At 67.0% G+C, this 23,689-nt stretch overlaps 2 protein-coding genes across 5 annotated transcripts; both read right to left on the minus strand.

Annotated features, from left to right (window-relative positions):
- Nucleotides 1-9,528: 9,528 nt before the first annotated feature.
- On the minus strand, nucleotides 9,529-20,063 carry SLBP (stem-loop histone mRNA binding protein). 4 transcript variants are annotated; one of them, XM_051830473.3, is made up of 8 exons: nucleotides 19,904-20,063; nucleotides 19,672-19,788; nucleotides 14,908-14,976; nucleotides 13,548-13,607; nucleotides 13,255-13,392; nucleotides 12,761-12,910; nucleotides 11,889-11,967; nucleotides 9,529-10,273 (listed from the first exon to the last, which is right to left on the minus strand). In XM_051830473.3, the coding sequence occupies exons 1-8, from the start codon at nucleotides 19,930-19,932 to the stop codon at nucleotides 10,157-10,159; spliced, it is 759 nt and encodes a 252-aa protein (XP_051686433.1). In that variant the 5' UTR covers nucleotides 19,933-20,063; the 3' UTR covers nucleotides 9,529-10,156. The 4 variants fall into 4 exon arrangements, with proteins under 4 accessions (XP_051686433.1, XP_051686431.2, XP_051686432.1 ...); XM_051830471.3 differs by having other exon boundaries at nucleotides 14,908-15,012; XM_051830472.3 differs by having other exon boundaries at nucleotides 19,874-20,046.
- Nucleotides 20,064-20,825: 762 nt separating this feature from the next.
- TMEM129 (transmembrane protein 129, E3 ubiquitin ligase) lies at nucleotides 20,826-23,181 on the minus strand. Its single transcript, XM_051830469.3, has 4 exons — nucleotides 22,840-23,181; nucleotides 21,662-22,136; nucleotides 21,412-21,571; nucleotides 20,826-21,328 (listed from the first exon to the last, which is right to left on the minus strand). The coding sequence occupies exons 1-4, from the start codon at nucleotides 23,042-23,044 to the stop codon at nucleotides 21,080-21,082; spliced, it is 1,089 nt and encodes a 362-aa protein (XP_051686429.1). The 5' UTR covers nucleotides 23,045-23,181; the 3' UTR covers nucleotides 20,826-21,079.
- Between the last annotated feature and the right edge of the window lie 508 nt (nucleotides 23,182-23,689).

The following is a 23,689-nucleotide window of genomic DNA, read 5'->3' on the forward strand; positions in this document are numbered from 1 at the left end:
TAAATCTTTTAAAAAAAAGTCTCTCTCTGCCTCTGTCCTCTCTGTTGCTGTCGCTCTGCCTTTCAAACAAATAAACTTTAAAACATCAACACCCTCAACAACGACACCACCAGAGAGCCACAGCGACCCAACACCACGGAAAACAGCAGCGGCTCCCGCGCCTCCACACGGCAGCCGGAAGTGAGAGGAGCTGGCCGGCCAGGCGTCCAGCGGATACCAGGCAGCTCCCTTGTGGCCTTGCACATGGCTTCCTGCCAGCTGCCGGGGCCCCAGCACTCACACCTCTGTCCCAGGACGCAGGACAGAATTGGCACACAGGGCAGGGCAGGCTTTCCCGTCCACTGCGCTGCCCGGCCAGAACGTGGTCACAGGGCCACAGCCTGCGGCAGGGCTGGAGGGGACACGGGAGGCCCCCCAGCAGGAGGGGCCAGGCCCCAGGCCTGGGAACAGGATCTGGGGTGGACGGTGGCCCCGAAGGGCAGCTGAGCCACCACCTGGGACGGCCCCGCCCCGCGTGCCTGGGGTGCATCCTCGCTCTGGCTCCAGGCTCCGGCCTCCTGCCGACGCCCCCGCTCGTGGGTTTCTGCCTCTCAGTGGGGAGACGTGGACTGGGGCTCGGCACTGGCCCAGCCTCGGCCACCCCGAGCACTGGGGAGTGAGCTGGGGGGGAGCTCTCTCTTCCCCCACAGCTGGGCAGCTCCGACCCACTGGACAAAGGGATGACTCACGTCACACGAGACTTCGTCCCGCTGCTCAGAACGGCTTGGACTTCAAACCTCTGAACTGCTTGCTTCTGGAACTTTCCACTCAACGTTCCCTGACTGTGGCGCACCATCGGAGACGGGAACCACAGTGGGTAGGGGGCAACGGCATGTGGTCCCCGTCCCATGACACCCATCACAGCCGCACAGAGGGACCAGGACAGCCCCAGGGTCACACTGTCCACCCGGGGTCACGCTCAGAGCCCAGACTGCCCCAGGCAGGCACAAGGACAGGGCTGGGGGCAAAGGGGCACCACCCCCGGAGCCGGACACATCCCTGGCCTGCTAGGCACCTCCCTGGGGACTCCCAGCCAGGTGCCCTGGCTCTCCATGGTGGGCTTCCCACGTCCAAGGACCCCAGGGTTCCCAGGAGCCCCTGAGGTTGGCAACGAGGGGCCCAGAGCCAGGGGCAGGGAGGGCAGGAGCCCCTGCTTCCCTCTGCTGTGCCCACAGCAGGCCGGGGCTGCCGCCGCCTCCTGCAGGTCCCTGGCCACACAGCTCCGTTTGTTCCTCACCCCAACCAGGTGGGGAAACTGAGGCACGCACGCAGCTGGGCGGTGGGGCCTCCAGTTGGAGGTTAGGGGAGGCCCGTGCCCTGCCTGGCCACCATGGGGCCAGGGGCGCCAGCGACAGGCGGCTCCCTGGAGAACAGGGCTGCCCGGCGGCCCCCAGGCCTGTCTCTCCGCAGAGGAAGCCGTGAGCCCCCCCTCCCCCGCAGGCGGCGGCTGCACCGTGACCTTGTGGTAACCCGAGTGCCATCCGTCAGCGGCCGGCCGCCCGGCTCCGGAACACTGCGGCAGCTCATCTGAATTCAAATTACCCCGAGCGCGCCACGGTGCCAGCCATAAGTCAGCGCGCGAGGAGGCGCGGGCGCCGCAGATTGGACACTGCCATACATTCCTGGGGCGTCGGACAGGGCCGCTAATGAAAATATCAATCAAAAACGCGGCTGACTTAATGGTCAATTTAAATTAATTAATTGGGGAGGAGAAAAAAGTTGAGGAGGGCGGCGCTGATGGGCTCCCGCTCCGGCAGGCGAGGAGGCGCTCGGCCCGGCCGGGCACAGCCCCCAGGCCCTGAGGGAGTAGCCCCCTCCCCAGGGGTCCCGGGCGCCGGCCGGGAAGGGGCCCCCGCTTCCTGATGGCCTGTCTGCCCCAGACTCGGCCTCTCCACCCAGAGGGGCCGCTGAGCTCCTGCTGAGCCCCTCCCTGGCGGGGTGTTCCCCACCCTGGGGTCCCCCCACGGCAGCCGCAGCAGGCAGGGTGTCTGTGACGGCTATGGGGCTGCTCCCGCCAGGGGAAGTGTCCACGGCCCCCAGCCGACAGGGAGTGCATGGGAGCTGTCCTCGAGAGTCCCCACGTCACGATGCAGACACGGAGGCCCAGGACACACCGTCCTGGTCACCAGCGGCCGCAGAGAGAGACAGGAATCCAGGCAGTGGGAGGCAGGCCTGGATTTCCACCCCAGGGCCCCCCCGGGACCGTCTTGCCTCCGCAGGAGCAGTGAGACCTGTCCCCTGCTGGGGGCTGCCCGGGAGCAGGCCAGGTGAGCACAGAGGCCGTGTGGCCGGGCGGGGCGGGGGGAGCCGGGGGTCCCGCCTGGGTGCCCAGAAGAGCCCGGCGTGCACGAGGAGGCCCTGGGCCCTCGTCCTGCGGGGAGCTCACCTGCTGACTTGGCCCTCCGGCTCGGGCGCTGGGGGCCGTGGCGTGAGCAGGGCCACCCGTGGGCCTCCACCGCCAATCACATCCTCGTCCAAGACCAGCTGAGCCGCCCCCCCCCCCCCCCCCCGGGCAGGGCTCAGGTCCCCACTGGACATGAGGGGGCCCAGCCGCCAGCCTCAGGCCTCCAGGCGGGCAGGGGCTGCAGGACAGGGAGCAGCCACCAGAGGGCAGGGTGCAGGCCCAGGAGGGGCCCCAGGGGCCATGACCCCCCCCACTCTGCCCCAGTCCTGCGGCCCCCAGGTCAGGCCTCAGCTCTCCATCACAACTCAGATTAGCAGCAGGGGGCAGGGAACAGGTGGGGGTGCGGCCGGGGACTGGCTGAGTCCCAGTGATGGACTGGGTGGAGAGAGCTGGGGGTGGGACTTGATGGGCAGACAGAGCTGATGGGGTGGGGTCGGGGTGTGGGAGGGCGGCCGCTGCTGTGGCTGCACACAGTCTTGTGCGGCTGGGCGGCCAGCGGGCGCCGGGCAGATCTGCCCGTGGACTCCCTACCAGGGTCTCCGATTCTGGTCCCCAGGCTCAGCGGGGGACAGGACAGGCCCAGCACCCTGCCTGGTCCTGCCAGTCCCTGAGGGCGGCCCGGCTGCCACCGTGAGCTGCTCAGGCAGACGCGTGCCACGGCCCCTCCTCCCCCAGCCGTGGCCTCCGAGGGCCGGCCCAGCCCCACCCCTGCAGAGCCCCCACCGCTGCAGTGCCCATCACAGACGCCCGGGGTCCAGCCAGGCAGCCCGCCCTCCCCAGGAGCTGGAGTGGTCCTGACCTTGTTCTCTCGACACCTGGACCCTTTGCGAGGCCAGAGACTGTCCCCCGTGTCCACAGGGCCCCACAGCCGGGAGCCGAGGCCAGCCTGGGGGACAGTGGGGCGGCCCTCGCTCGGCCGGTTGGGGCCTGGGCTGCACCTCAGGGCTCCCCATCGTCCACCCGAGGACCCCGGGAGAGCCCGCCATGCTGGAGCTGCGTGGCTGGGACGGGCACCCCACCTCTCCGTACTCGAGTGTCCACCAGTGGCCCTGGGGTCCCGCCTGGGCAGCAGAGGGTGGCCCAGGCGAGGCCACCGCACGGGTACAGAGACCCCAGCCGCTGCCCGCTGGCTCCAGACGGCCCTTGAGGGAACTCCCCCCGCCACCCCCTCGATGGCGCGGTCTCTCCCCCACGTCGCCCCCCTGAGCGACACGGCCTGGCGGGGAAGTGGGAGGAGTCCCCCGTCCTCCACCCCTCAGGCCCGGGGCTCCCTGCTGGGCTGCCCCCTCGGGCAGGCCCTGCCGCAGCCATGGCCACACGGCGATCTTTGCTGCCCCCCAGTGGCCGCCGGGCACAGCGTGGGCAGGGCCAGGCAGGCAGAGCTGGGGGGCTGACGGCTCTCCGTTTCTCATCACAGCCTGTTCCCAGAGCGTCCCTCACCAACTGGGGGCCCCTGGGGGACAGGCTCAGCCTCCAGCCCACAGGGGGACGCCGACGTCAGCCTCCAGCACAGCCCGCAGGGGGACCCCGACCTCAGCCTCCAGTCCACAGGGGGACCCCGACCTCAGCCTCCAGTCCACAGGGGGACCCCGACCTCAGCCTCCATCCCACAGGGGGACCCCGACATCAGCCTCCAGTCCACAGGGGGACCCCGACCTCAGCCTCCAGCCCACAGGGGGACCCCAACCTCAGCCTCCAGCCCACAGGGGGACCCCCACAAATGGCCACAATGGTTGGAGCTGGGCCAGGCTGAAGCCAGGAGCTTCTCCTGGATCTCCCAGGTGGGTTTAGGAGCCCAAGCACGTGGACCATCTTCTGCTGCTTTCCCAGGAGCCTTTGCAGGGAGCTGGATCGGAGTGGAGCAGCCAGGACAGGAACCAGCACTTGTGCAGGGGTGCCGAGGTCACAAGTGGCAGCTTTACCCACTGTGCCATGGCGCCAGCCCCTAGACCACGCCCTGCTGTCTGCTCCTTGGGAGCCCTCGTCCGCCTCTGCCTTCTGACTTGAGTGATGCCGTGGAGGCCCCCATGCGAGCGTTCAGACCCCGTTCTGGGCACTGGGCGTCTGCAGGTGCCACCCCCGGGCTTTTGGCCATTCCGCCGCCTTCTGGTGCCTGCCAGCGCCTGTGCACGCGTGTGTGTGTGATGCCTCCAACACCCCAAGGGCCTGCTCTGTCCCATCCGTCCGTCGCAGCAGTAGGCCTCTGCCACCTGCTGTCTTCCCTGAGCAGGGCCGGCTGTGGGGTGGCAGCTGGGCCGTGGGTAGGAGCCACACGGCCTCTGCGGCTTGCGCCCGCCTCCTGCCAGCAGACGCCTTGGTAGTCGGGGCCACAGGGGCTCTCCGAGGACGGCCATCCTCCCTGGGGTGCACAGGGTCCCAGCGGTCATGGTCAGCGCCAGGGCCCGCCTGCTGCTGCCCCAGTGTCTGCTGATGGGCAGCCTCCGTGTGGACCCAAGCGTATTGGTCACCAGCAGCCGCCTCTTGTGAAAGTCTTAGCACCGATCAGCTAAGGGAGGGGACAGCTGTCACCCAGATGTCACCATGAGCTCATGGCCTGTCCCTCCGTGTGCGTGCCATCCCCGCCTCCCCCCACGGGTCCCAGCCAGCGCTGTTCCCCGGTGGCTGCCAGGGCTCTGGGTGCCTCCTCCGTGGATGGCTCTTCAAGTTGTCCGTTCTATCAACCTTTGTTTCTAAGATTTCAAATTCTTGGCTCCGCCTGCAACGCTGCATCTCCCATGGGCGCCAGATCGAGTCCCGGCTGCTCCACTTCCTTCCAGCTCCCTGCTGTGGCCTGAGAAAGCAGTGGAAGATGGGCCAAGTGCTTGGGCCCTGCACCCGCGTGGGGACCCTGGGAGAAGCTGCTGGCTCCTGCCGGTCCCAGCCCTGGCCGCTGTGGTCGTCTGGGAGGTGAACCAGTGGATGGACGACCTCTTGGTCTCTAACTGCCTTTGAAATAGAAATAAATCTCTACTCTTTTTTAAATTTTAAAATTCATGTGAAAGGCAGAGAGAAACATCTTCCGCCTGGCGCTTCTCCCCAAATGCCCACAGTAGCCACCACATTCGCAGTAGCCTCCCAGAAGGCCCGGGAAGGCACCCTCACGCGGGACCTGGTCAGCTCCCTGCCTGCACAGGCCCAGGTCCCAGGGCCACCAGGAGGAGGGGGCCCGCAGGACCGACACGGTCCCCTGTGGCTTCCTGGTGACAGGTGAGGGTCATCCCTCCCACCTCCACCCAGCCCTGGACGGCCCCCTCCCCGGTCCTCTGCCGGGGGTCACTGCAGGCCCCCATCTTCTAGCCCTCCTCTCTGCTTCCCAGCACCATGCGCCTGCCGCGTGCCTGGGTCTGGGCTGGCACCTGCCTGGCCAACATGTGTGAACTGGCAGCAGGCGGCTGCCCCTCGCCCAGTCCAGGGAGCAAACAGGGTGCACTGGGCCACGAGGCCCCCTCCATCCTTGAACAAAACCACCTGGCCCTGCCCAGGCACACTGGGGTCCCCAGGGCCAGGGCTGTGGCCAGGGCGGGGCTCCCTGGGTAGGAGCCACACGGCCTCTGCAGCTTGCGCCCGCCTCCCACCAACACCGCCCCCCAGGTACGGGGAGGGGGGGGTCCCATCAGCAGCCCCCGCTGTGGGGCCCGCCAGGATCTCCTGCTTGGGTGCGGGGCCATGAGCCTGAGCCGTCCTCCGCAGCCTTCCCAGGCGTGTGGGCAGGGAGCCGGACCGGAAGCGGAGCCGCCGGGACTTGAACCGGCGTCCCAGGCTCCGGCCCCCAGTCACAGCGTTGGCCTCCACTCGGGGCTCTCAGCGCCAGTATTCCCTCTGCCATCCGGGCCCCGGCAGGTCACCCGGCTCAGAACCCCACCCCAGAGGTGCCCCCAGAGTCGGGGGTTTCTCGGGTGGGTTGTGGCTGTGGCTGTCTCCGCAGTTGCTGTGTGCTCTGCACATCCAGGAGCTCCGTGCAGACCCCAGGGCGGGCAGTGGCAGGGAACGTGGCCTGAGGCCAAGAAACCCCGGGGAGGCAGCGGCAGGCGGACATCACAAGTGTGCATCAGGCTAAGTCAGTGCGGATTCTCTGTGGGTCCCGTGTGATGCTGTGAATACCCGATGCCCCCGCCACGGCTATTGGGATGGGTGGGTTAAGGAGAGTGGCAGGTGTGACAGCCATCGCCCCAGGAAGGCGAGCAAAGCCCCCATCCCGCGGGCCAGCTGTGGGCAGTGGTGGTCAGCACACTCCAGGCTGCCCAGCTGCCGCGGGGCTGCGCTGGCTGGGTGTGCAGTGCAGTGGCTCAGACCCGGAACCTCACAGAGACCAGGCTGCAGTAGGGCCACTGCCCACGGAGACCTGCGGCAGGCATGGTGGGCCTTGGGACAGGTCCTGGGAGCAGAGCCCTCGCGAGTGACCCTAGAGATGGTGCCTGGGCCTGGCCACAGCCCTCAGCAGAGCCCGCCCCCACCTGCTGCTGGTGCCCTGGGACACAGCTTCAGAGCTGTGAGTGGCAGGTCGTGAGTGTGCGCGTGCGTGAGCCACCTGGGCTGTGGCGTCTCCCCAAGGCCTCCTGGGACAGCCCCAACTGTTGTGGCCATTTGGGGAAAGAACCAGTGGATGGAAGGTCTAATTCTGCCTTTCAAATGTTCAAGGAATTATGGGGGCAGTGCTGTAGTCTATACGGGCGCCAGTTCAAGTCGCAGCTGCTCCACTTCCGACCCAGCTCTCTGCTATGGCCTGGGAGAGCAGTGGAAGATGGCCCAGGTCCTGGGCCCCTGCACCCACGGAAGCTCCTGGCTTTGGATGGGCGCAGCTCCGGCTGTTGTGGCTGTTTAGGGAGTGAACCAGCGGATGGAAGACCCCTCTCTCTGCCTCTCTTCTTTGTAACTGCCTTTCAAATAAATAACTAAATCTTGAGAAAAGTATTATTTGAAAAGCAGTTAGAGGGCCCCAGCACCTGGGCCATCCTCCACCGCTTCCAAGGTTCCGGACGTGGTACTTCCAAAGTTTCCAGGTCAATCGTCCGGGACTCTCGCGCGCGGCCCTGCCCGCTGCGCCCGGGCGTGCGTGTGTCTCGTCCACTCTGGCGATCAGCATTTCCCAAGGCATGAGACTTGACCGCCGTGCCCGCCTCCGGCCTCTGGCTCAGTGGGAGTTCTGTGCTGGGAGTGGGCCTGGAGAGCACCTTGTCGCCAGTCCTGACGGGACTTGTGCGCCCCCTGCTGAGACCCTGGGGTGTGGCGCAGAGTGCTGGGCACCAGGGCAGGGCGGCTGCCCACCCCGAAGACATTTCTGGGGGTCCCCCTGTGGGCCTGGCTGGGAAGCTGAAGTCGGGGGTCCCCCTGTGGGCTGTGCTGGAGGCTGAGGTCGGGATCTCTCAGTCTCTCCTGTCTCTTTCAAATAAATAAATCTTAAAAGAATGAAAGATTTTTATTTGAAAGGCAGTCACAGGAGACACGGAGATCGGCTGGCTCACTCTCCAGATGGCTGCCATGGCCAGGCCAAGACGGGGAGCCGGGAGCCAGGAGCTCCTCCGGGTCTCCCACGCGCGTGCAGGGGCCCAAGCACTTGGGCCATCTTCTGCTGCCTTCCCAGGCCACAGCAGGGGCTGGATCGGAAGAGGGGCAGCCGGGACTCAACCTGGTGCCCATGTGGGATGCTGGCACTGCAGGCGCCAGCCTAACTTGCTATACCACAGCGCTGGCATCTAAATAAAGCTGAAAAAACTAAAAATAAAAAACAAAATAATTGAATTCCCTGAAGGCAAAGCTGCTGCTGGAATGGACACGCCCTCCCCCAGACAGGAAGACGGAACCCTGTTCAAGGCCTCCGGGCCTCGCGTGTGGAATACTTAGGGCCTGTATTTATGCACTAACAGCAGGATCGCTGTCTTGTTTCAAATTATTTTAAAGATCTGTATCTTGTTTGAAAGGCAGAGTGACGGGGAGAGGCAGGGAGAAAGGTCAGCAGAGACCTTTTCCGTCCGCTGATCCACTCCCCAAACAGCCACAATGGCCAGGGTGGGGCCAGGCTGAGGCCAGACGCCCCTTCGTGGGTGCAGGGGCTCAGGTACTTGGGCCACCTTCTGCTGCCTTCCCAGGGAGCTGGACTGGAGAAGTGGAGCAGCTGGGACTTGAACCCAGCACCGACATGGGACGCTGGCCACACAAGCAGAAACAGGAGAGATCATCCATCTACCGGTTCACTCTCCAAATGGCCACAACGGTGGGGCCATCTTCCACTGCTTTCCCAGGCCATTAGCAGGGAGCTGGATAGAAGTGGAGCAGCCAGGACTTGAACCGGTGCCCCTGTGGGATGTCGGCGCTGCAGGCACTTACCTTCTACACCACAGCGCTGGCCGCCAGCTCCCAGCCCCCCGGTGCATGTGCATACCCCTTGCTGAGACCTCCCTGGCCGCCCACTTCCACCGGACCAACACAGACGCCCCTCCCCACCCCTCATCTATCACACCCTGCTCCAGCCCCCTCGGCTGCCTCACCCCCGTGTGCTGCCCGCATCCCACATGGGCACCAACTTGGGTCCCGGCTGCTCCACTTCCCATCCCGCCCCTGCTCGTGTGCCTGGGAGACCGGGAAGAGGCTCCTGGCTTCAGCTGTCGCAGCCACATGGGGAGTGAACCAGCAGATGGAAGAGCTGTGTCCCCTTCACCTCACCTTTCAAATAAATAAATCTTTAAAAAAATAAAAGCTGAGATGCCCAGGAATCCTGCCGGGCTCGGCTCGTGGGAACCACCCCACAGATCCCTGGCGGAGGGGTCACAGCTTTAAACCAGCCGCCAGCCCCACGTCCCCGGCTGAAGGAGCCCCTCCCGCTCGTTCCTGCACCTCCCGCAGCTCCCCCCTGTGCGCTCAGGGCAACCAACACGCCACTGTTGCACCCTCACTCGTGGACCTTAACCCGACCCCCGACCCCCGTCTCCCACACACTGTGACAAGCCCCGCGAGTCCCAGGGACGCCTGGGCTGGGGGCCACGTCCGCGGGCAGCGGCCAGGACCTGGGGGTCCGGGTGCGGAAAGGCGGCCTGGGGATCCAGACGGGCCGTGACCCCAGGTGGGGAGCAGGCAGCGGCACCAGCGAGGCCACGAAGGCTCTTTTATTTCTGCAGTATCAGTCCATACAAAAGCAACAGAAACATAACATCCGAACAGCAAGTTTACAACTCAATACCTGAACGGAAACTGTACACGGCGTCACTCACAGCGACTTGCAAGGCCAACGACCGTCAGGAGTTCCGAGTCCCTCTGCTGCCTCAACTCTTGGAGCACAGGGTCGAGAGCTGGCCGAGCACCGGTACCAGTACCCGAGCACTGCGTACCAGTACCAAGGGAGGACTGCGGCTCACACAGGCCCGGCCCTCAGGCCTGGACGCGGGCACTCGCAGGCGCGCGGTGCCAAGGGGATGCTCGCGGCGTCTGCACTGCCAGATCCCGGGGCGGACACTGCGCTCGGCTGGTCCTGTGAGCCCGGCAACAGCCCCGCCCCCACCCGCCCGACAGGCCGCAGCCGCGGTGGCCGCGGTGGACCCACTCGCCAGCTCAGCCTGGGAGAGCAGACAGCAGCAGTTCCGTTGAGACGACCCCCGGCTCTGCCGCACTTGCAGTGGGAACACGCGGAACGCACCACACACACAATGAACGGGTCTGAAGAAAAAAGATTCATGAGTCACCTAGACGGAGCCCAGCAGCCAGTGCGCAGCGGGCTGGCGCTCAGCTCATGGTGGAGAAGTCCCTCAGGGGCTCCGTGAGGCAGGCCTCCAGGTCAAACTCGTCCTCCAGCTGGCGGTCCACGTGCCGGACCTTGGTGGGCGTGCCGCGGTACGTGTCCTGGAAGACAGAGCCGGGTGACGGCGCGCCAGAGGGAAACGCCACCCCACTCCACCCCAGCTCCCCTCCCCCCAGGGCCACCACTCTCCTCCCCTCCCCCCAGGGCCACTCACTGAGCCACAGCCACCTCCCCCAGCAGGAGCCAACATGAGGGTGTGACGAGGGTGTGACAAGACACCTCCAGGGGTCGGGGGCAGAATCACAAGTGGGCTCAGCCCAGGGGACCAGCCCAGCTCTGGCGCCTTCTCAACACCTCACACCCGGGGGACACCGAGGAGGCCAGCATCCAGTGTGCTCCCCTGAGCTGACACTGGGGCCACGCCCACCGCGCACACAAGCTTGGGTCCAAGACAAAGTTCCGGTGCACACAGTTCTGGATGCGGAATCCCACAGGGCCAGGAAAACCACGAACAGCTCTCTTGGGCGCGACCGTTTAAACTGAACTATTCCTGCGCTGCTTCCGTCAACAGACTTTTGCATATCTAATTAAAACCCTGAAAAGCCACACACTCAAACATCAAGGTTTACAAGCAGGGGGTTCAGATAATCTTGAAGGTCAATGTTTTGCCAACCAAAACCCAGGTTTCACTATGAATGCGAACAACAAAGTTCCTGTTCTGCACGAGAGAAATCTGGTGGAACCACCAGAAAAAGCTCCAACCCTCCCCCACCGCTGAAGCAGCCTGAAACCCCCACTCTCGCCCAGCCCAGCAGCTCCAAGGCGACGCACACACCTCCACAGAACCAGCCTGGAGGTGAGTCACACGCGGTCCCCGACTGAGCCAGACCACAGCGCCGGGACCCGCCCGAGAGCATCCTTAGCCCGAGACAACAGCACCGAAGCCGCGGCACCGCCCAGTGGGCGCACGCCCGGACACGCAGCAGGGCGCAGACCTCTGCCCAGTGGCCGCAGGCGCACGCCCGGACACGCAGCAGGGCGCAGACCTCTGCCCAGTGGCCGCAGGCGCACGCCCGGACACGCAGCAGGGCGCGGACCTCTCGGGACACTTCTGCGGGGGTACCACTGCCCAAGCGTCCACGGCACCCAGACATCCCGGGACTGCAGCCACGCTCACCCCACCCCACCCCGCGTGAGCAGCAAGCCACCTGTCCTTCAACGGGAGCGGGGAAAGCTGCCGTCGGCCCACACGGGCACCAGCGGAGCTGCTGCGGCCTGGGAGAGCAGATGGCGGCCCTGCACCACGCGGGAGACCCAGAGGCTCCTGATCGGCTCAGCTCTGACCGCTGCGGCCACCTGGGGAGTTAGCAGATGGACAGAAGACCTCTCTCTCTCTCTAACTCTGCCTCTCAAGTAAATAAAATCTTCAAAGAAACCCTGACAACGCAGGGAAAATCTCAGGCACAAACACACCCCCGCTGTCAGGACCTGCAGGTGGCTCCGGACACAGCCCAGTGACAGCGCGCGCGAAGAGGCGAAGACGCTGGACCAGACGCAAGGACCCCCCCATGACAACAGCGGAACAGACTGGACAGTGAAGCCTACAGAGGCCGCCCCGTAAGAGCTGAGCCTGCGGTGCCACCTGCCGCCTCAGTGGCGGGAGACGGGGCGCCCTCATCAGTCTCCAGGCCGCGGACGGAGCCAGGACATACGTACAGAGTCAGCCTGGGAGCTTGACTGGGACCCGGAGCTCTCTGCAGATCCCGTCTCCACGTCCCCGAGGTCTACGGGGTGTCTGCCAAGAGAAACCAACAGGCGCGTCAGCTGCCGTCCGACCGGTGCACCTGCGCCATCACGCGTCCCGAGGCGCCGGCTCTCAGCCGCGCGGCACACCAGACCCTGCCCGAGGCGTGGCGGCACCACACGGCCTCCAGTGGCGCACGTGATGATGGGAGTTCTGGTTCCGCGGGCAGCCGCTGAGGAACCGGCAAGAACCCAAACACCGGTGAGCACGAGCTGCGAGGCCAGGGCCAGCTGTGGCACACCCGGAGTCGCCTCGCCCACGGCGCCACAGCAGCCCCATCGAGCAGAAACAGCTTCAACCCGCGAGCTCCTCACCGAGCTCCCAGCAGGCAACGCGCTTCGTGGGCGAGCGAGAAGAGGGCAGCGAGCACAGCCATGCCCGCCTCCCTCACCCTGCAGCTCTGCCTTTCACATCAGTCAGTCGGCGTCCTAACCAATCATACACACGTTTCTCTCGCTGGGAACACCACGACATCGAGCGGGCCAGCCCTGGGCCTCGTCCTGCGTCAGAGGCTGGCTCCGCTCCTGCCCTTTTCTGACCACCCGAGACCCGCAGAGTCCTGGGCTTCGGATCTGACCTGGCCCAAGCCCTGCTGTGTCAGGCAGGTTCAAGCCCCGGCTGCCCCTTCCCATTCGGCAGAAAGCAGCGCGGCCACATGTTCCTAGACACGCCAAGTGCTCTATTCCAGCCCCACGACGTGAGCCCGACCCCAGGCTTCCGCCCTGAGGACTCCCAGGACCCCAGCGAGGCAGCGAGCCGCCCGAACAAGGCGACGGACACACACATTTCCTGCAGGTCACAGCCTTCTTCAGCCGGGGGGTCCCAGAAATGCAGCGCCACCTTCCAGAGTCTGATCTGCTGGTCCCACGACCGTCGGCTGTACTTCTTGAACTTGTTGGGGGTCTTGGGATGAACGCCAGGCTGCCGCAGGTGTCTACAGGAAAGAGAGCGCGTGCCAGGACCTGCCAATCGCGGCAGCACGCGGGGAGGGACACACCTACAGCCCGAGGAGCACCGCACGTGAAAAGCAGTCTGCCCGAGTCTCACTTTCTCGCCCAACCCGCCAGGAGCGGAGCTCTCCTTGGGCCTCCGTGCCTGCAGGGCAGGGGCGGCGAGACCAGCTGTGTGGACGAGGCGGTGATGTCGCTCCAGGGCCAGACCTCTGCGGTGCCGAACGTGAACTCCCAGCCCTTCTTGGCCTGCACTCGCGCGTCCCTCGCCCTCCCCGGCAGGGGCTCTGTCTGGGCAGCCGCAGGGCCAGGCGGCGCCGGCTCCTACCTCGGCACCTCTTTCACGTAGCGGTCGTAGGCGATCGTGTTCTTCCCGTAGTTGATCTGCTTCTGCCTCCTCATGAGGACGCTCTCGTCGGTCTCCAGGTCGGCCGGCACCGCGGACACGGACTCCTTCGAGTCAGAGCTGAGAGCAGAGGAAGCCTCGCTGTGGGGACTGTGCGAGCCGAGCCCGGAACTGGCGCGCGGCAATGCAGGCCCCCCCAGCCTCACGGTGGCACCGCCGCCGCCACCACCGCCCCGGCTGCCTCCGCCCACCAGAGCGGCAGACGCGGCACTCACCTCCCGGAGGACGACTTCCTCTCTCTTCCGAAGTCATTGATGAGGAGTTTCCTCTTATACCTGAGAGAAAAACACACACTGCGGCTTCCACCGAGGCACGGAGGTCCTCGGCAGGGAACTCCTGGAGGCTGTGCAGGCCGGCAGCGGCCCCGCGGCGGGTTAAGCTCCCCGTCCCACACCCGCCTCCCACACCGTGGTCCCGGCTGCTCCACTTCCAGCCCAGCTCCCTGCTGACGCGCCCGGGAAAGCAGCAGACGCCGGCCCAAGTTCCTGGTCCCTGCACCCACGTGGAGACCAGGATGGAGTTCCTGGCTCCTGGCTTCAGCCTGGCCCAGGCCCAGCGACTGCGGCCCTCTGGGGAGTGAGCCAGCAGGTGGAAGACGTCTGTCTCTCCCGTCATCCTGCCTTTCAAGTCAATCTTGAAAAACGCAGAGTTAGAGGGAGAGATGACACAGAACCTCCACCCGCTGGTCACTCCCCAGATGGCCACACAGTGGTCGGAGCTGGGCCAGTCCAAAACTGGGAGCCAGGAGCTTCTCCCAGGTCTCCCGTGGGTGCAGGGGCCCAAGCACCTGGGCCATCTTCTACTCTTTCCCAGGTGCTTTAGCAGGAAGCTGGATGGGAAGCGGAGCAGCTGGGACTCGAACCAATGCCCACATGGGATGCCGGCGCCACAGGCAGCGGCTTTACCAACTGTGCCACGGTGCTGGCCCCGAAAAAAAGTTTTCCTGGCTCCTAGCTTGGGCTCAGCCCAGGCCGCTGCAGTCACCTGGCGTGAGGAAGCAGGTGGAAGTGTCTTTCAGATCAGTGAGTCCAGGGAGAGGCTGCAGACAGCCCCTGGCGGCGGGGGTGGGGGCTGCAGACAGCTCCACGTGAGAACACAGAACCCGCAGACAGCCGGACATCCTGGCTGTGCAGCTGAGCCCTGCACCAACACAACAACTCCGTCACCCCGGCCACGTCCACGTGCTGACACTTAGAGTGGCCCTGTAGGTCCCGTGACCAAGTCCCAGCTCTCCGAGGTGACAACAGGAGCACAGCCCCGCCTGCCGGGCACGAGGACACTTTTCCCAAAGTGAGAACCCGGCTAAGACCCTCACTGTCCAGCAGCTCACAACCTCAGTGTGGCCCATCGCAGAGCTCACCCAGCCGCGTCTCAGTCGGGGGAAGGGACCCAGACAAGGACTGGGCTGCCTGGTAACGGGTCACACAGCTCAGAGCTCCGCTCTGCACACGCTGCCCGCCTGGCGGCCCCTCCCACACCCAAGGACCACCCAGGACACGCAGGGGACAGACGCCCCCAGGGCCGCCGGCGGCACGGCTGGCCCCCGACACGCCCCCAGGCAGACCCGCAGGTTACCTTGCCATCTCCTTGTTGACTCTGGTCCTCATTTCATCCTCTTCCACTGCGTCTGCCCAGTCCGAGCATCTAGGGTGGGGTTTGGGGCCTTCAGGGGTAGTAAAGCTGCAAGCCAACGAGAACGCGCGGTTCAAGCGCGGCTCACGGGCCGGCGCCGTGGCGCAGGTTAGGCCTCACCTGCGGCACCCACCTCCCAAACGGGCCAGCTTGGGTCCGGGCTGCTGCACTTCCCGGCCAGCTCCCCGCTAACGGCCTGGGAAAGCAGCGGAGGACGGCCCAGTGCTTGGGGCCCTGCACCCACGTGGGAGGCCTGGGTGAAGCTCCTGGTTTTGGATCAGCCCAGATCCAGCCATTTAGGGAGTGAACCAGCAGATGGGAGACCCTTCTCTCTGCCTGTTAGTAACTCTGCCTCTCAAACAGAACTTAAAGGGGGAGGGGGAGTGCGACACTGCGGCACAGCGGGTAAAGCCGCAGCCTTGGTGCCGGCATCCCATATGGGCACCGGTTAGAGTCCTGGCTGCCCCTCTTCCGATCCAGCTCTGCTCTGGCCTGGGAGAGCAGTAGAAGATGGCCCAAGTGCTTGGGCCCCTGAACCAGTGTGGGAGACCCAGAAGAAGCTCCTGGCTCCTGGCTCTGATTGGCTCAGCTCTGTCTGTTGTGGCCAATTGAGGAGTGAACCAGGGGATGGAAGACCTCTGTCTCTACCTCTCCAACTCTTTCAAATAAACAAATCTTTATAAATAAATTTAAAAATCCCTAAGGGGGGGGGGGCCTAGCACTGTGGTGCAGTGGGTTAGACTTCTCCCTGTGGCACTGGCATCCCATGTGGGCACCAGTTTGGGTCCCAGCTGCTCCTCTTCCGACCCAGCTCTCTGCTGTGGCCTGGGAGAGCAGTAGAAGATGGCCCAGGTCCTTGGGCCCCTGCACCCACGTGGGAGACCTGGAAGAAGCTCCTGGCTCGGGATCAGCACAGCTCTGGCCATTGCGGCCATGGGGGCCATCTGGGGAGTGAACCAGAAGATGGAAGACCTCTTTGTCTCTCCACCTCTGTCTCTTGAATAAATAAATCTTTAAAAGAGAAACACGCTTTAAAAAAAAAAAATGGAAACAGGACCCACCTTCCCTGCAGAATCAGCGTCAGGACTCACGCAGAGGCTGCTGGGCAGAGGTCCAGGGAAGACTTTGAGAGAATCTCTGCTCCCGGCCTCAGCCTGTGCCCACGACAGCAAAGGCAGACAACAGCAACCGCGCTGTCGGCACCCGACACCACTTGTTCTCTTACTCAAAGTGAACAACTATTTTCAGGTTTTTTTTTTTTTTTTTTGACAGGCAGAGTGGACAGTGAGAGAGAGAGACAGAGAGAAAGATCTTCCTTTGCTGTTGGTTTACCCTCCAATGGCCGCTGCGGCCGGCGCACCACGCTGATCCGATGGCAGGAGCCAGGATCCAGGTGCTTCTCCTGGTCTCCCATGGGGTGCAGGGCCCAAGCACCTGGGCCATCCTCCACTGCACTCCCTGGCCACAGCAGAGAGCTGGCCTGGAAGAGGGGCAACTGGGACAGAATCCGGCACCCCGACCGGGACTAGAACCTGGTGTGCCGGCGCCGCTAGGCGGAGGATTAGCCTAGTGAGCCGCGGCGCCGGCCTATTTTCAGTTTTCTATAACAGATTTCGGGGGGGGGGGCAGCACCAAGACACTGCCTGTGATACCACCGTCCCATCTGGGCGCCAGTTCGACTCCCGGCTGCTCCAGTCGGATCCAGCTCCCTGCTAATGGCCTGGGTAAAGCAGCAGGTGGTGGCCCGAGAACTTGGGTCCCTGCACCCCCGTCAGAGACCCGGATGAAGCTCCTGACTTCTGCCCAGCCCCAGCTGCTGCAGCGTCTGGGGAGTGAACCAGTGAACGGAAGCTTTCTCTCTCTCTGGAACTCCTCCTCGCTTGGCAGCACGCGGTGAGGATGCGGGGTCGGCACTGTGGCACCGCAGGGTAAGCTGCTGCCCGCAGCACCAGCATCCGCGAGCCCCAGGGTTCCACGTGACCTGGTTCCCTGCTAAGTAACGCGCCCGGCAAAGCCGCAGAAGACGGCCACGTGCTTGGGCCCGTGTACACATGGGAGACCCAGAAGAAGCTCCTGGCTCTCCTGATTGGCTCAGCTCTGGCTGAGGCCATTTGGGGAGTGAACCAGCGGATGGAAGACCTTCTGTCTCTGCCTCTCACTGTAACTTTCCCTTTCAAATAATATTCCAAAAAAAAAAAAAAAGACTAAGTTCCGTGTCATGCAAATATCGTGACACCCAGGCAGTTTTCCGTGATACGCAGATATGTGACTCCTGAGACCCCGGGTACGCAGAGCGACCGCCTGGAAGCCTGGAAGCAGGGGTCAGATGCGTCGCGGGGCGTGAGGGGCGGGGCGGGGCCGCACAGCCATTCCTTGTGCCTCCCTCGCTCCCCTGGAAGAGGCGCCGCGGCCGCCGGGCTCAGCCTCCCCCAGGAGCTCAGGTTTACCCTGACCTCAAGGAAACATTTAGCCAAGGTCAGACAACCTGAAAACAACACTTGACGGAGGGGCCGGCGCTGTGGTGGAGCGGGTAAGGCCGCCACCTGCCGTGCCAGCATCCCATATGGGGCCGGTTCGAGTCCTGGCTGCTCCGCTTCCCATCCAGCTCTCTGCTGTGGCCTGGGAAAGCAGTAGAAGACGGCCAAGTCCTTGGGCCCCTGCACCCACGTGGGAGACCTGGAAGGGGCTCCTGGCTCCGGATCGGCCCAGCTCCAGCCGTTGTGGCCAATTGAGGAGTGAACCAGTGCATGGAAGACCTCTCTCTCTCTCTCTCTCTGCCTCTCCTCTGTGTAACTCTGCCTCTCAAATAAATAAATAAATCTTTAAAAAAAAAAAGCCTCGACGGGTCAAGTCTTGGCGGGTGGAATCGCCACGTGTGTCCTCACAGATCCCAGAGCAGGGGTGACCGCGCACTTCTGTATTCCTCCTCTTTCTTCTATGGCCACTAGCGACCCAACACCTGCCGCCACGGGTGGGCAGGGGGCACCGTGGGTGCCCAGGACCGAGCCCCACCCCTGCTTCCCCCAGCCTCCTGCCAACACGCCCAGAAGCAGCTAAGAGCCAAGGGTTTGGGTTCCCGGCTCCGACTTGCAGGGGGGCCCAGTCCTGGCTCCTGTGGCATCTGGGGAGACCTGGTGGACGGGAGAGCTTTGTCATTCTGCCTATCTCCGCCCATCCGGGAGACCCGGTCTCCCCGCTCAGCCTGGCCCAGGCCTGGCTGCTGGCGTCGTTTCGCGCGTGACCAGGAAGCTCCGACCTCTGCCGCTGTGCCTCAAGCTTCGACTCAAGCGGCGGACAACCCCTTCACGTAGCAACGTCTCCCCTCACCACACACCGAAACGGAATTTCCACAAGTCCAACTCCAGGTCCCAACACGGCGGGAAAGGCCTGGCATCAAATTCGGGACTTACTGGCGGCGGAACTGGGGACGCGCCCAGCCGGCCACTCAGGAGCCCGCGTCCCCGCGCCAGAGGGCCTGGGCCTGGGCCTGGCCGCTCCCCATCCAAACGCCCAGGGCTCTGGGAGGCAGCACAGGGCTGCGCCGTCCACGCGGGCAGCTGGCTCCGGCCTGACCCACGCAGGGCTGGCGCAGGCATCTGGGGGTGAGCACGTCTCTCTGCTTCTTCACTTCGCCCCTTTTATAAAGACTTGCTCGTTCACTGGAGAGGGGAGTCACTGACAGGCCTCCCCTGCGCTGGGCCACTGCCCCCGCTGGCTACCTGAGCCAGGCTTCTTCCCGCCTCCCGCCCAAGCACCTGGATCCTCCGCTGCTCTCCCAGGCCACAGCAGGGAGCCGGGTCGGAAGTGGCGCAGCCGGGACTCAAACCGGCACCCACAGGGGACGGCGGTGCCGCAGGCGGAAGCCCACCTACCACGCCACAGCACCCACCCCTCGCCTTACTTGAAAGATCTCCTGTCCAGTAGCTCGCCCCCCAAACGGCCGTGCAGCCGGGGCTGGGCCAGGCCAGAGCCAGGAGCTTTCCTGGGTCTCCACGCCCTCGCCAGGGGTCCCTGTAGGTGGGCCGTCCTCCACTGCCCCCCCAGGCCACAGCAGGGAGCCGGGCCTGATCGGCGCCCCCATGAGGTGCTCCCGCCGGCCACCCGACCCCTGCGCTGCCCTGCCTTTGAGACAAAACGCTTCAGGAAGAAAAAAAGGGAGCTCCGCCGCAGGCACGATGCGGGGAGGCTTGCGGGAAGCGGGGCACACGCATCCCCGCCGCCGTGTGCTCAGGCTCAGCTCTGGGTCCTGCAGCCACGACCCCCAGCGCCCGGAGTCCGACGGCCCACGGAGCCTCCTGCGACCCGGCATCCCGAGGGCGCCGCGGGCCTGGGAGAGCAGCTGCAGCCGCCCGAGGGCCCGCCCCGGCCTCTCGCGGAGCGAGACGGGGGGCGCAGGGGCACCGCGCCCCGCCAGCTCTCAGGGGACCGAGGCTAAAGCCGCTTTGCCCCGCCCGGCCCCGGGCGAACGGCTCCACGGGCCCCGCGCGCTGGCAGGGGCGTGACGCCCCCCGCGCCCCCGCCCCGCCCGAGGGCCTCACGGCTTCCGCGTCACCCCAGCCTCCCAGGGCCCCCGAGGCACCGCGGCCCCCGGCCTCGCCCTCCGCCCGGAAGCAGCCCCAGGCGTGGGGCGCGCACGGGGGCCGGGGGGCTTCCGCCTCGGGCCGCGCCCCGGCCCCGACCCCGGCGCGCCGCGCCCCCAGGCCGCACCTCTCGGGTCTGCGGTCGGCGCCCCGGCGCTCGCCCTCGTCGGCGTCCTCGGGCCTCCAGCGCCTCCCGTCGGCTCTGCGCTTCCGTCCGAGGCTCCACCTCGCGGGGGACGGCGGGCTGCGGACACAGGCTGCGGTCAGCACGCAGGGCCCCGGCCCGGCCGCCCGAGCCCCCAGCCCCGCGGCCGCGCGGCCTGCCTCACCTGGCGCCCCCGTCGCAGCGGCCGCCGTACCTGGGGGGCGTTCGCGGCTGGCAGGCCATGGCGGCGGCGGCGGCGGCGGCGGCGGCGGCGGCGGGCGGGCGGCGCGCGGGGCGGCGGCGGCGGGAACGGCACGGCCGGCCTCTCCCGCGGCGGCGCTGACACTCTGCGCGCGCCCCGCCCCCAACCGCCTTTAAGGGGCCGCTGGCCCCGCCCCTCGGCGCTCCCGCGCGCGCCGGACGGGCGAAACCATCGGGCCCGCCGGCGGGGGAGCCTCGCGGGCCCACTGCTTGGGCTGCGGACCCCGGACAGCGGGGAGCCTGGAGACCTCGCGGCTGGGCACCGCCACCTGGACAGACGCGTCGGCCCGGCCACTGAGGAGAACCCTGAGGAGCAGCTTGCCCCGCCACGACATGGAGGCGGCCGGCCGCCGCGGACCCCTCGGACGTTGATTGGTCGCGCCTTCGCGGGCGCAGTGTTATTGGCGGGAGATTCAGTAGCGTGCGCGACGAGGGCCCCCCCCATGGAAGGGGGGGCAGGAGAACGCGCTTCCTATTGGTCCCCCCCTGGGCGTGGACGCCCCTTTGATTGGTCCGGACCCGGGCGAGGCGTGTTGCCGATTGGCTTGTCTTCGCGGGGGGCGTGTCCCGGCACCGGCGGGAACCGGGAACCCGGAAGGCACGGACAGCGCCCTCTCGGCGCGGTGTCGGGCGTCTTGACGGGGCGTCTCGGAGCGGCGACCGTCGACCGCGCGGCGGCCACCTCAGACGCCCCCCCCGTGTCCCCGGCTGCGCTCGGCACCTCCGGCCACCCCGCACGCAGCGCTGGGCCCCGTGTCGCCGCGTCCCGCACCCTCGCCCGGGGCAGTGTCCCCGCGTCCCGCACCCTCGCCCGGGCGCACTGGTGGGCGGGGGTCCCCGAGCCGCGTTCCGTCGGAGAGAGACGAACAGCCACCTCCGGCTAAGGGTTTATTAGGCCGTGCCCTGCCGCGTACAACCAGCGAACTCTCTAGAAAGAGTGCCCCTGGGCAGCCGCGTCCCGGTCCCCGAGCTCGCCCCGCTGGAGCCGGAGCCGGGGGCCGGGCTGTGAGGGTCCCAGGCCCTGCGGCAGCAGCGCCGCCCCTCCCCACCCAGCGGGGACCCGCAGCGCCCGCGCCCCTCCCCCAGGCCCGAGAACCGGCCTGCGCCAGCCCCGGGCGCCCCGCGGCGCTCAGCGCACGCAGCACACGTCCAGGATGCAGAAGCGCGCGCGGCAGGTGGGGCAGGGCGCGCGGCTGGCCAGCCAGGTGTCGGGGCGCTGCGGGTCCTGGCGGCTGGCGAACCACTTGCCCATGCAGGTGAGGCACCACATGGGGCGGCAGGAGCACTGCTGGCACTCGCCGGCCGCCGCGTCCTGACACGTCTTCACCAGCTTCACGGCCGCGCGCGCCTGCATGCAGCCGATGCAGGCCTCCAGCTCCTGGGGACACGGGGGTGGCAGGGAGCCCGGGCCGCCGCGCCGCGCCGCCCCCGCCCGCGCCCGCCCGCGCCCGCGCCGCCCACCTGGCTGCTGGGCACCGCGTAGGCCGGGTTCACCTCCACCAGCGAGGCGAAGGTCTCCAGGAACAGGTCGCCCAGGCTCTGGCGGATGACCACGTGCGCGGCGCTGCGGATGGGCGCGCGCAGCTTCTCGCACAGCTCCCCGTACTCGGCCGAGTTCAGCCTGCGGGAGGCCAGGCCTGCTGGGCCGGGGGCGGCGGCAGAGCGGCCCGCGGAGGGGCAGGGCGGGGACCCCGGGGCCCCGCGCGCTTACCGGATGTCGAAGGGCGGCACGGCGGGGCTGGCGCTGGCCACGCGGATGGTGAGCAGCTGCACCGGCAGGTTGGAGTCCGGGGACAGCTCGTGCTGCCGGGACTCGGTCACGGTCAGGTGCACGTCCTGCTGCCGCGCCACGTGCACGCGGTACGTGGTCACCTTCATCACCCACGTGTCCGTCACGATCACGCGCGCGCCCGGCGCCCCGGTGGCGAACTTGTCGATGCGCCGGAACTCGGTGTCGACGGAGGCGGCGACGGCACCCCAGCCCGAGCGCGGGAGCGCGTACCGCGCCAAGGAGCGGGCCAGGGGGTGGCGCGCCCAGCGGTCCCGGGACCAGTAGCACACCACGGCGCAGGCGGCGGAGGGCAGGGCGACGGCCAGCAGCAGGAAGAGCCGCCAGGCCTCGGGGGCCTGGCTCGGGGAGTGCAGCCGCTTGTCCCAGGCCGCGAAGCACATGCCCACGTAGTAGCCTGCAGGGGGCACGCGCTCAGGGGACTGCGCTCGGGTAGGGGAGCCGCGCGGCTCGGCCTGGCCCTGCGCCCTGGTCACCTCCGCAGGCCTAACGCCGCAAAAACCCAGAGACGCACGGCGCTGACCCCCGGTCTCGCGGCCCTGGCCACAGACCTGAGACTGACCGGACCGGGAGCGGACGGCGGGGCCACTGCGTGGGCGTCCCCGGCTCCCGGCTGCTGTGGGCGAACCAGCAAACGAGGCTCTGTCGCTCTCACGAAAGGGAAACACGTGAGTCCTGCATGGGCCGCACGGGCAGGTTCCGGTCCGCAAAGCGGTGGCTAAAGGCCTCTGGTTGGCCAGCCGCAGGGCCGTGCGCAGCGCGCTCCAGCAGCGGGCAGGTTCGCAAGCCTACAGGTGTCCGAGGCGCAGCCCTGGGCTGGGAGGACGCGCGCACCTGCCCGCCACCCGCCCGACCCCCAGGGCCTCCCCTCCCCCAGTGCCCACCGTGCACCCCACGCCTGCCTTCAGGGCCCGCGGCAAGGCCGCCGTCTCCACGCGCTAACCGCTGCCCATCCCGTCCAGCCGGCACCCCGGTGCCAGCCGAGCGCGCTCCACAAGCGGCCCGGCCCGGGCTGGGCAGGGGCCGGGGCTGGGCCGATCGCCTGGGCCCCCCGCGGGCCCCGGGGTGCGGGCTCGGCCTGGCCGGGGCGGGGCGCTCACCCAGCGGCAGCAGCGAGTGGCACAGCAGCGTGGCGGCCGTGCGGCGCAGGTGGTAGGGCACGAAGGCGGCGTCCTCGCTGCCCAGCCAGCCGGACAGCAGGTTCTGCACCGTGAGCCCGGCCGAGTGGAACTCGTTGGGCGTGAACACGAAACACACGGCGAAGACCAGGTAAGCTAGCGTGAAGGTCACCTCGGGGCTGTCCATCGTGCCGCCGGCGCGCAGCGGCCACGGACGGGCGCCGCTGCCGAGTCCGGTAACCCGGCCACTCGGTCGTGGCCAACACAAGCCGGACGTCCGCGGCGGCGGCCCCTAGGAGATGGAGTCCCAGACTGGGTCGCCCGCAGGGCCCTCTGGGAAATGGAGTCCGTGACCAGGCCGCCTGCGGGGCAGTCTGGGAGATGGAGTCCCAGGCCGCGTCTCCCGCAAGGCCCTCTGGGGGATGGAGTCCGCGGCCAGGCCTGCCCGCGAGGCACTCTGGGAGATGGAGCCCCAATCGGGCCGCCCGCGGGGCACTATGGGAGATGCAGTCCTCACTCGGCCCTCCCGCGGGGCACCCTGGGAGGCGGACTCGGCGCTCCGCGCCCAGACGGAAGTGGGGGGCCGCAGCGACGGCGCCCCGGGGTGCGGCCACGTTCAACCTCAGACCCCGGACGTGGCGCTGCTCCCGGTCCCGCTGTACCGCTGGAGGAACCTAGGCCCAGGCGGCTTCGCAGGCGATGGCGGGCCCCACAGTCACTGTCCCCCCGAAGGTGACCCGAGGCCTGCCCAGCCTCGTCAGCGCCCCAAGGCCCCAGAGCCCCGCGCGCCGCGCCCACAGCGGAACTGCCGCCGCTCGGGGGCGGGGCGTGC

Source organism: Oryctolagus cuniculus, chromosome 2 (assembly GCF_051225735.1).
Source record: "Oryctolagus cuniculus isolate XC-2025 breed Fujian yellow rabbit chromosome 2, ASM5122573v1, whole genome shotgun sequence".
Lineage (NCBI taxonomy): Eukaryota > Metazoa > Chordata > Mammalia > Lagomorpha > Leporidae > Oryctolagus > Oryctolagus cuniculus.